This window comes from Cetorhinus maximus, chromosome 23 (genome assembly GCF_964194155.1).
Source record: "Cetorhinus maximus chromosome 23, sCetMax3.hap1.1, whole genome shotgun sequence".
Classification (NCBI taxonomy): Eukaryota; Metazoa; Chordata; class Chondrichthyes; order Lamniformes; family Cetorhinidae; genus Cetorhinus; species Cetorhinus maximus.
Genome location: NC_135901.1, coordinates 60,973,537 through 60,985,583, shown reverse-complemented (window position 1 = coordinate 60,985,583; position 12,047 = coordinate 60,973,537). Strand labels below are relative to the sequence as shown.

Genomic DNA, 12,047 nt, shown 5'->3' with positions numbered 1-12,047 from the left:
CTCCCAGGCTTGTACTCTGCTGTTATTGTTGCTGCAAATCACATCCAGGAGTGAACCATGCTCTTTCCGACAGTTGGGGTTTGTTTCTGCTGATGTTAATAATCCCTGTCACTGGGCTGGAGTTTAATATCCTGTAGAAAGCTTAAATCAATCAGCTTTGTGTCAAACATTGTCGACATATTAGTCGAGGCATTGAATGCAAGAGCAGGGACGTTATGATGGAGCAGTATAAAGCATTAGTTAGGCCACATTTGGAGTACTCTGTGCAGTTCTGTTTGCCACACTATAGGAAGGATGTGATTGCACTGGAGAGGGTGCAGAGGAGATTCACTCAGGATGTTGCCTGGGCTGGAGAGTTTCAGCTATGAAGAGAGACTAGATAGGCTGGGGTTGTTTTCCTTGGAGCAGAGAAGGCTGAGGGTGTACCTGGTAGAGGTGTACAAAATTATGAGGGGCATAGATAGGGTGGATAGGAAGACATTTTTCTCTTTAGTGGAGTGGTCAGTACTCAGGGGGGCATAGATTTAAGTTAAGGGGCAGAAGGTTTAGAGGGGATTTGAGGATTTTCTTTTCACCCAGAGGGTGCGGTCTATCTGGAACCTGCCCGTGAAGCCTACATCCCATGAATGAATTTTAAAAGAAAGACAACACTTTCATCCCAGAAATCAACTGAGTGAACCTTCCCTGAAATGCTTCTAATACAACTCTATCCATCCTCAAGATTATCCCATAACTATGTTATCATAAGGTGCGAATGGTATGAGCTGGAACTTGGTCTTTTTTATTTTTCAATCCATTTGCTAACAGAATCTGCCCCTCCCTTCCCCAGATTCAGACAATGATTAACTGAGACTCAGTCTCTAATGGCGGCCTTAAAAGTAGATAAATCCCCAGGCCCAGGTGAAATGTGGGACTCAGTGCCTGAGGGAGTGGTAGAGGCAGGAACCCTCACAACATTTAAGAAGTATTTAGATGAACACTTGAAACACCACAGCTTACAGGACTACGGGCCAAGTGGTGGAAGATGGATGAGAGTAGATGGGCTTTGATGATGACCACTGCAGGAATTCACCAAGGCTCCTTCGACAGCACCATCCAAACCCATGATCACTACCATCTAGAAGGATAAGGGCAGCAGATAGATGGGAACACCACCAGCTGGAAGTTCCCCTCCAAGCCACTCATCATCCTGATATAGAAATATATTGCCATTCCTTCACTGTGGTTGGGTCAAAATCCTGGAACTCCCTTCCTAACAGCACTGTGGGTGTACCTACACCACATGGACTGCAGTGGTTCAAGAAGGCAGCTCCTCACCACCACTTTCTCAAGCGCAACTAGGGATGGGAACAAATGCTGGCCCAGCCAGCGAAGCCCATATCCCATGAATGAATAAAAAATAAACAGAACATGAGTGATTATTGTGGCCTGTAGAATGAAACAACGCTTTAAATTATCAAGACATTAACACATATTCCACAGAAAAATTGTCTCTCAAACATTCAGGAAAAAATTAAACACATTGAACATATCAAAGTGAGTCAAATTAATTTGAAGAAGGAAATAGAATCTGGATTTAGAAAATATCCACGAAATGGGTGCAGGTGAACAGAGCTGGAGAATCTATAAAATCTGTGCATGAACTTTTCTTTGAACCAGATGTAATTACAACATGTCAATAATTTAGAATTGTGTGAGATGATCAGCAGATGGGGGAGGATGAACCTAAGTCGATAGTTATCACATTTTAGTGGGAAAGTTTTGACATTTATTCTTGGTGGCAGCTCAAGTGTTTGTGTTGCTGATTCTGATCATTCTAGAAGCTTTAGCATGTTATCTATGGTTTTTCATCAAGAACTTAGGAAAACAAGCTCGGAGCTTAGAAATAGTGAGGTTGGTCAGGAATCAGTTGTGAGAAATCAATAAGGATATTCCCTTCTCAAGCTGGGGAGATCTGTGCGAAATCACTGTCTAATAACCTTATAAAATCTTCAGAAATTGATTGAACATTACAGAAATAGCTCTCTCTCTCTCTCTCTCTCTCCCTTGTTTAGGAAGAAAGATTTCTGGCTTGATAAACCTCGGACAATGTATCCCTATGATAACTCATCGGGATGGTCTCAGTAGTTACGGGATGGAATTTGTAGTAGTGATTGAAGACAATGGCTTTTGTCTTCAATTTTTAATTGGAGTAATTTTATGCTCATCCAGTATTGGGTGTGGGATAAGCAGTTGGATAACTTAGTAACAGTGGAGGAATGGAGAGGGATGGTGGTGAGGTAGAGCTGGGTGTTGTCAGTGTACATGTGAAAACTAACACGGTGCTTTTGGATGATGTCACCTAGTGGCAGCATGGAGATGAGAAATAGGAGGGGCCTAAGATAGATCCCGTTTTTAGGATGGGTCAGGACGGTGGGTTTAAATGTGAAAGGGACAGTACCAGTAGAGAGAGAGACAAAACTGTGAATATCAGCTAACATGGGGAAGTTGGGTGATCAGTAGTTCAGTGAGAGTGGGGTCAGTACAGCAGAAAGTGGGTCTTATGGACAAGATGAGCACTGAGAGGGCATGAGGGGAGGTGGGAGAGAAACTGGAGAAAGATGTAGATTCAGGGCTCAGACAAGGGGGAATTTTAGAGACAGTTTGTCCCGGTGGGCTAGTGGAAGGGAGGGAAGCAGCAGAGGCAGCTGATCAATTTGTCTCAATCTTAGTGACAAAGAAGCTCCATGGGCAGAATTTTACCCTTGGCGTGCGGGCTCGGTGGGGGCGAGTGGGGCAGTCGGGAAGCTGACCACTGCCAGCAATCAGGCCCGGAAGGCAATTTCATGCTGGGGGCCAATTAAGGCCTGTGTTGCGTGAAACGTGAATAGCAGTGCTCAGCGCTGCCTGTGCAGGTGGGGGGAGGAGTGCGAGCTGGGCGAGTGTGACCTTTGTGCATGCACGCGAGAGTGAGCTACATAATCTCCCTGAGGCAGAGAGCTGTCTCAGGCAGATGAAATGATTTGAAAAAATATATACATGAAGATTTTATACAGGTTCTGAAACATTTCCCCTCATGTCACTCTGTCACATGAGCAGGGACATATTTTTAATTAATAAGATAAAAGCAAAATACTGCAGAGCACTACTTCTTCAAGGTATTCCTGGAAGAGAAGTGGCAGTGAATTAAATAAGATAAAAGCAAAATACTGCAAAATAGTTTTGCAAAAAAGCAAAACTCTGTTTGTCTCTCCAGAGATGCTGTTGGAACTGCTAAAGTTTTCCAGCATTTTCTGTTTTTGTTTCATGCTTTTAATTCAAGTGTAAACCAGGCGATCTTAGTGATGGCAAAGGTATGAGGTCAGGAGCTTATCCCAAGATCAAATGTAACACCGAGTTTACGAAGAGACTGGTTTAATCTCAGAATATTCCCAAGGAAAGGGATGGAGTTGGTATCTGGGAAATGGAGATTGGAGCAGGGACTGAAAACAGTGTCTTCAGTCTTCTCAGTATTTAATTGGAGTTAATTAGTCATCAGGAAGAGAAGCAGGAACCAGAATGGACCACGAGACTGATCCCAGGTTTAACTTAGTTAGAGGGGAAGAGAAGGAAGGAAGGAAACCCTGGGAGGTTTGGAGAAACCACCTTCATAATCGCTCATTAAACCTCCACACAGTAAGTTTTGGACACAAGGTTAACGTCTGCTATTCTGTCTGGTCGGTCAGGGGGTTTCAGATTAATGTTTTGTCACGAGTACTGACTGAAGTGAATGATCAGACATATTGTTATCTCCAGTTGTATAAATTTGTTAAAAAAGATACAAAAAAAACTGTCCAAAGCTGCATTTGGATTTCAGCACAGGGAGGAGGGAGAGTGTGTGGGATGGGGATTTGTAGCTTTCGGGGCACAAGAGAGGAAATAATGTTCCACAGGAACTAGAATTGTCTGTTCTGAATTTCTATCCTGCACTGACAGTGATGACTTTTGTACACTCCTTTCACAGAGAATTAAAGGGGAGGATTTGCAGACGGGAAACTCAAACCAAACATCACATCAAGATCTGACAGAGTCACTCGATTCATCAGGACCTGAATATCATCGGCCTTTGAATGTGGAAGGAGAAATGTTTGTCTGTTCTGTCTGTGGGAAAAGATTTCAAACATCAGTGTGACTGGAAAGCACCGAGACACACACACACCAGAGTGAGAGTGTTCCAGTGAACTGACTGTGGAAAGAGCTTTAACCAGTTACACAGCCTGAAATAACATTGCACCATTCACAGCGGGGAGAAACTGTACACATGTTCTCTGTGTGGACGAGGCTTCAACTGATCATCCAACCTGGAGAGACACAGAGATACCCACACCATGGAGAAACCGTGGAAATGTAAGGAGTGTGAGAAAGGATTCGATTACCCATCCCAGCTGGAAAAGCATCAGCGCAGTCACACTGGGGAGAGGCCGTTCACCTGCCCTAAATGTGGTAAGGGATTCACTCACTTATCCCAACTACTGACACACCAGCGAGTTCACACTGGGGAGAGATCATTTACCTGCTCTGACTGTGGGAAGGGATTCAGGTCTTCATCAAACCTCATTGTACACCAGCGACTTCACACTGGAAAGAGGCCATTCATCTTCTCCAAATGTGGGAAGGGATTAATTCAGTCATCTCACCTACTGACACACCAGTGAGTTCACACTGAGGAGAGACCGTTCAGTTGTATTTCCTGTGGAAAGAGATTCAGGTCTTCATTCCACCTCAATGTACACCAGCGACTTTACACTGAGGAAAGGCCATTCATCTGCTCCAATTGTGGGAAGGGATTCTCTCGAGCAGTTGATCTACTGAGACACCAGCGAGTTCACACGAGAGAGGCCGTACACCTGCTCCGAGTGTGGGAAAGGATTCACTGGGTCCTCTGACCTGCTAAACCACCAGTGAATTCACACAGAGGAGAGGCCGTTCAGCTGTACTTCCTGTGGAATGAGATTCAGGTCTTCATCCAACCTCATTGTACACCAGCGAGTTCACACTGGAGAAAGACCATTCATCTACTCCAAATGTGGGAAGGGATTCATTCAGTCACCACAGCTGCATAGACACCAGCGAGTTCACAAGTGACTGCAGGGGTTGGATTCTACTGTTATTGCTGCTGTTAATCACATCCAAGCAGTTGGGGTTTGTTTCTGCTGATGTTAATAATCCCTGTTACTGATTTGGAGTTTAATATTCTGGATCTATATATGATTGTGTTCTCAGGGCTGCAGTGTCCCTTTAAGAACCGCTGTCTCTGATCTTTCCCCATAATTCAGGAACTCATCACAAATTAGTTTACAACAAGATTCTGAACTTTTACTTCAGGATTGTTTAGTAAGTGTTGTCCAATGGTGGAATCGCATCTAATATCACTTAAGGGGAAGCTGGACAAGCACAAGAGGGAGAAGGGAATAGATGGTTAAGATGGTCGATTTAGATCAGGATAAATGGGAGGAGGTTCTTGTGGAACATAAACACCAGCATGGACTGGCTGGGCCGAATGGCCAGTTTCTGTGTCATGTATCCTACGTAATTACACTCAGGGTCTGGTTCTAACTTTTAAACTATACCACCTATTCCTAGACTGCCTAACCAGCAGAAATAATTTCTGTTTACCCTCTGTTCCCCTTAATGTGCTCAATTCTGCTTTTACTGTCACTGTTAATATCATCCATGTTCAGTTGGGGTTTATTTCTACTGATGTTAATAATCACTATAACTGGGCTGGAGTTTAATATCTTGGTGTTAAATAAATCAGCTTTGTTTCAAACACGCAGTATGTTAAGTCCTTGATTTTTCCAGGATAAGAGGAGACTGATTGGTGTCCTGTTACTAACTGCCTCATTTTTGGATCTTTTCCCCTTTCTTACTCGAGATTCTTTCAGTTCTCACACCTTTGCTTACTCTCACGAACAGGTCCCAGCTCCCTGTTCCTCCCAGAGATCCTCTGTTTACCTTGCAATTCAGGGAAGGCATCGCTATCAAAAACAGAAAATGCTGGAAATAAAAATCCATACTTTTCCAATTGCCAATTAATTTTCTCCTGGATTATTGGCTCCAACCTTTCCCCACCACTGATGTGAAGCTGATTGTCCTGGTATTGCTATGTTTTTGAACAGGGGTGTAACATTTACAATCTGTCAGTGCTTTGACACCACTACTACATAAGGAGGATTGGAAGATTGTGACCAGAGTCTCCACAAGTTACATGTGAAGGATGCTGTCTCTGACAGTGCAGCAGTCCCTCAGTGTCACCCTGGAGTGTCAGCCTAGATAATGTGCCCAGGTTTATTAATATTTCCTCTTGTTATTGATGTGGGTCATTAAGAAACAATGGACTCTTATGATGTCATCCAGTCCCAGTGCGACGATGTCATCCAGTCCCAGTGCGATGATGTCATGGAGACTATTAAATACCAGCGGAGCCTTAGTGGTGAAAACAGTTTTGTTTGAGATGGCAGCAAGTCCATTACTGATAGATCAGCAAATGGAATTAATGGGAAAGAAAGTGAGGCAACTCATGAACATCAGGAATAGTGTTGTGAACTGTGAAGATGAGAAATATGTACAGTATATGTCCCATCTCCCGACACTCTGCCCCTGTCTCCCGACACTCTGCCCCCATCTCCCGACAGGTTTCCCCCATCTCCCGACACGCTGCCCCATCTCCCGACACTCTGCCCCATCTCCCGACACTCTGCCCCATCTCCCGACACTCTGCCCCATCTCCCGACACTCTGCCCCCGTCTCCCGACACACTGCCCCCATCTCCCGACACTCTGCCCCCGTCTCCCGACACACTGCCCCCATCTCCCGACACACTGCCCCCATCTCCCGAGCAGCCTGTCTCTACCTCTGCTGAACCCACACAGGATGCACCATGTTGAAGCCAGAGGGAAGGACTGGGTGAGAAATTGTAATTCACCAAGGGTGTGAACATGGGGGTTTAACAAAATATTAAGTTTCCTGTTTATAACAATGAAACTTAAAACGCATTGATTGGAACCACTTCCAGCTCTTGTCCATTCTGACATCCCGTGGGCCAGCTCACCCTCTCACTGGGTTCATGCTGAATGTCAATCCAGGCTGGGAGCCATTGGGTGGATGTGCAATGGGTGGATGAGTGGCTGAAGGAATGTTCAGTTCACAGGGAGGGGGATGGGGGAGGGGGGTTGGTGCTGGTGGTGGGAAGTGTTCATTCTGAAAGAGTCCCACCTGAAACAGTGACCACTAACTTATCACTTTCCAATGATGATTGACCTGCTGTGTTTTTCTCTGAAACCCGGGATGGTCAAACTATGTCCCAAAGTTCAGATTAGGGCCTTGAGCCTGGGCTATGGGGCCCACATATATGGAGCACCATTACCGGATGTCCTTCATCCCCGATTTTAATCACTCCACCATTGGTGGCCGGGCCTTCAGCTGTCTGGACCCTAAGCTGTGGAATTTCCTCCCTAAACCTCTTCACCTTTCTCATTCACTTTCCTCCTTGCAGACACTCCTTATAACCGACCTCTTTGGCCAAGCTTTTGGTTATCTGACCTAATATATCCTTATGCCCTGGTGAAACTCCTTGGGACAATTTATTATGTTAGAAGCCCGATATAAATTTAAGTTGTTGTTTTTGTAGTTCAGTGAGAACTGTTCACTTACTGAGTGAGTGAGTCTGTATAAATAGAACTCAGATAGACACAGCTTGTGTTATAGTTCAGTGAGATCTGATCACTTACTGAGTGAGTGAGTCTGTATCAATGTAACTCAGATAGACACAGCTTGTGTCATAGTTCAGTGAGATCTGATCACTGACTGAGTGAGGCTGTTTCAATGTAACTCAGATAGACACAGCTTGTTTCATAGTTCAGTGAGATCTGATCACTTACTGAGTGAGTGAGTCTGTATCAATGTAACTCAGATAGACACATCTTGTGACATAGTTCAGTGAGATCTGATCATTTACTGAGTGAGTGAGTCTGTTTCAATGTAACTCAGATAGACACATCTTGTGTCATAGTTCAGTGAGATCTGATCACTTACTAAGTGACTGAGTCTATATCAATGTAACTCAGATAGACACAGCTTGTGTCATAGTTCAGTGAGATCTGATCACTTACTGAGTGAGTGAGTCTGTATCAATGTAACTCATATAGACACATCTTGTGACATAGTTCGGTGAGATCTGATCATTTACTGAGTGAGCGAGTCTGTTTCAATGTAACTCAGATAGACACATCTTGTGTCATAGTTGAGTGAGATCTGATCACTTACTAAGTGACTGAGTCTGTATCAATGTAACTCAGATAGACACAGCTTGTATCATAGTTCAGTGAGATCTGATCACTTACTGAGTGAATGAGTCTATTTAATGTAACTCAGGCACAGCTTGTGTCACAGTTGGGAAAAGGTGATTCTTTCCAAACATTCAAAATTACCACAAAACCATTAAAGAACATCTGTTGTGAGCTGAATTATTTGATAGAATTAGAGTGAAGGAGTGGGATTGACCCACAGCCTGAGACACCACTTTAAGGACAGGAAGAGAGGGAATCTGGAGGGGAGAAAATAATTAGTAGGAGATCAGGCACTGAATCTGTAACAATGAGCAGAGAGGGGGAGGAGTGTGTGGGACAGGGATTTATAGATTTGGGGGAATGAAAGGAGAAAGAATATCCCTTGGAACTAGAATTGTCTGTTCTGAATTTCTATCCTGTACTGACAGTGATGGCTTTTGTCAACTCTGTTTACAGGGGATTAGAGGGAGAGGATTTTCAGATGAGAAACTCAAAGCAAAAATCTCAAGATCTTATAGAATCACTGAATTCATAAATGATCAGCCTCTGATTATGGAAGGAGAAATGTTTGTCTGTTCTGTCTGTGGGGAAATATTTAAATCATCAGTGTGACTGGAAAATCACCGGGACACACACACCCGACTCAGAATCACATCTCGGGGTCAAACCTGACATCACGTGGGCAAAAAGTCTGGTTTACATTCAGACAGTTGCCAGGGAGAGAAATGGAGTTGGTAGCTCGGGAATGAAAACAATGGTTTCAGTCTTCCCAATATTCAATTGGATGACATTTTTGCACATCCACCACTGGATATTAGACAGTCTGATAATTTAACAAAAGTGGAGAGAGGTGGTGGTGAGGTAGAGCTGGGCACTGTCAGTGTACATGTGATAACTGACACTGTGTTTTCAGATGATGTCGCTGTGGGGAGCGTGTTGATGAGAAATAAGAGGCCAAGGCTGGATCCTTTGGGGACACCAGAGGTAACTGTGGGAGTGGGAAGGGAAGACATTCCAAGTAATTCTCTGGCTATGATTAGATAGAGAAGAATGGAACCAGGAGAGACCAGCCCGACCCAGCCGGACGACGGTGGAGAGATATTGGAGCAGAATGGTGTGGTCAACTTTGTCAAAGGCTGCAGACACATCAAGAAGGACGAGAAGGGATAGTTTACCTTTGTCACAGTCACATAGGATGTAATTGGTGCTTTGATCAGAGCTGTTTCAGTACAGTAGCAGGGCAGAAACCTGATTGGAGGGATTCAAACAGGGAGTTCTGGGAAAGATGAGCATGGATTTGAGACGTGACAAAATTTTCAAGGACTTTGGAAAGGAAAGAGAGGTTGGAAATGGTGTAGTCGTTTTCAAGGATGGTGGGGGCAAGGATGTTTATTGAGGAAGGGAATGATGATTAGAAGGTGAGGGGGGCAATAGCTGAAGAGAGAGAACTATTAACAATATCAGTAAACATGGGGAAGTTGGGGGATCAGCAGTTTATTGGGAATAGGGTCGATAGCAGGAGGTGGGTCTCATGGACAAGGTGAGCACTGAGAGGCCATGTGGGGAGATGGGAGAGAAACTAAAGAAAGATGTGAGTTCAGGCTTGAACAAGGGGAACTTTGGAGACAGTTTGTCCCGGTGGGCTAGTGGAAGGGAGGGAAGCAGCAGAGGCAGCTGATCGGATTGTCTCAATCTTAGTGACAAAGAAGCTCAATGAGCTCCTCACACTTGTTCTTGAAGGTGAGGATGGAGGAGACAGGGGAGGGGGGAGCATTTCAAAATAAACTAACTAGTCTTCAAGATATTAAAACAGAGCTTCCAAAATTGTGGCTCGTGATCCCCAGTGGTGAGATTTTGGGCTCGCGAGCTCTGAGGCATCCATGGCTGCCAGGGAGCTTGGACTGTCCCCTGACAGCTACGAGGGCCCCTTAAATCCTCACCTTTTCCTATTGGTGGACGAGCTCTAATGGCTGCTATCTGAGGCTTGATTGCTGCATAAAACGCCCGTGAAAAGGTAGGTGTTTGTTTTCTATTCATCAACTCCCCCAATTCATTCATCATTACCAAACTAAGGCAAACACATATCCTGGGGATTAAGATAGATGCAAAAAAGCTGTCTACCTCTTCTGTCATTTCAGCAGACGAAAGGAGGATCAGTCTGGTTTTGAGGGATGTACATTCACCATTTTGAAAAGTATATTTTTAGGATTACTAAAAGTTTTATGAGCCATTAAATATTTGTAGAGGAGAAAGCACCTTTCTGACTGTATATCACGCTAATAGCTTCTGTTGTATATAACTATTGTAGTGTTTATGATAAAAGCTGTATCTGTGTGTAATTGAGTCATTTATTTGAAATATCCTGCACATGCAGAATTGGAATTTCAAGATTTTATTTAGTGAAGAATTATAGAGAGTTAAGAGAATTATTGAGTTAATTAGACATGAGTCCAATTTACAATGTAGACTTTACAATATGCTAATTTTTCATTGAGCAATTGCAAATATTTAGCTGCTTGAAGTACTTTCTACAGAATAACAATTGTCCAAACTTTGCCTGACGCCTCTTTCCTGCACAACATCTCCTGTAATCCCCAGATTTTCACTCTAGGGTCACACCAAGTCTGAGACATTAAAATGGGGTCTCACTGGGAAAGGTTTGGGAAGCGCTGGATTAACAGACTCAGCACTTTGTGTTTAACACAAAGCTGTTTTATTTGAATTTTATCTGGAGTTTATAAACATCAGCAGAAACAGATCTCAATGAACATGGTTCAGTCCTGGATGTGATTAACAGCAAAATCCAATCACTGTCATGACTCATGAACTTGTTGGTGTCTCAGCACGTGGGATGAGGTAGTGAATCCCTTCCCACACTCGGAGCAGGTGAATGGTCTCTCCCCAGTGTGAACTCGCTGGTGTCTCAGCAGGTTGGATGATCGAGTGAATCCCTTTCCACACACGGAGCAGGTGGACAGTCTCTCCCCAGCGTGAACTCGCTGGTGCATCAGAAGGTTGGATGCCTGAGTGAATCCCTTCCCGCATGCACAGCAGATGAATGGTCTCTCCCCAGTGTGAACTCGCTGGTGCATCAGCAGGTTGGATGCCTGAGTGAATCTCTTCCCACACTGGGAGCAGGTGAATGGTCTCTCCCCTGTGTGAACTCGCTGGTGTGTTAGCAGGCTGGATGCATGAGTGAATCCCTTCCCACACATGGCACAGGTGAATGGTCTCTCTCCAGTGTGAGTGCGCTGATGAGTTTCCAGCTGAGACGGGTAGTTAAATTCCTTCCTACAATCCCCACATTTCCACGCCTTCTCCCCAGTGTGAACGGTGCTTTTTCCTTCCATGTTCGAAATCCGATGATCTTCAGCTTACGATAGACTGGGAAATTCCGTCAGATCCTGATGTGATGTTTAGTTTCAGTTTCCCGACTGCAAATCCTCCCCTTCTAATACCTTGTGAAATTGATTTAAAACAGAAAAAAGGGAGTGAGAGAGAACCCACAAAAACACAAAGGCAGGTTGTGAAATTGAGCTGAATGAATCTGGGAATTTGTGGGGCCGGCACGAGGATAAAGTGACCATGAAAACTGCTGGATTGTCATAAAAACCCAACTGGGTCACTAATGTCCTTCAGGGAAGAGAACCTGCCACCTGGTCTGGGCCTACACAAGACTCTGGTCTCGACTGGAGGAGGGAGAGAGAAAGATGGGAGTGGGTGAGAGCGAAATGAGAGAGA

General features: G+C 44.4%; 1 protein-coding gene across 1 annotated transcript in view; it reads right to left on the bottom strand.

Annotated features, from left to right (window-relative positions):
• Positions 1-11,753, bottom strand: part of LOC144698069 (uncharacterized) — a 207,830-nt gene extending 196,077 nt beyond the window's left edge. Inside the window, 2 exon segments of the mRNA XM_078569995.1 lie at positions 8,292-8,296; positions 11,135-11,753. Of these exon segments, the coding sequence (XP_078426121.1) occupies positions 8,292-8,296; positions 11,135-11,656 (527 nt within the window). The 5' untranslated portion in view covers positions 11,657-11,753.
• Positions 11,754-12,047: the final 294 nt, after the last annotated feature.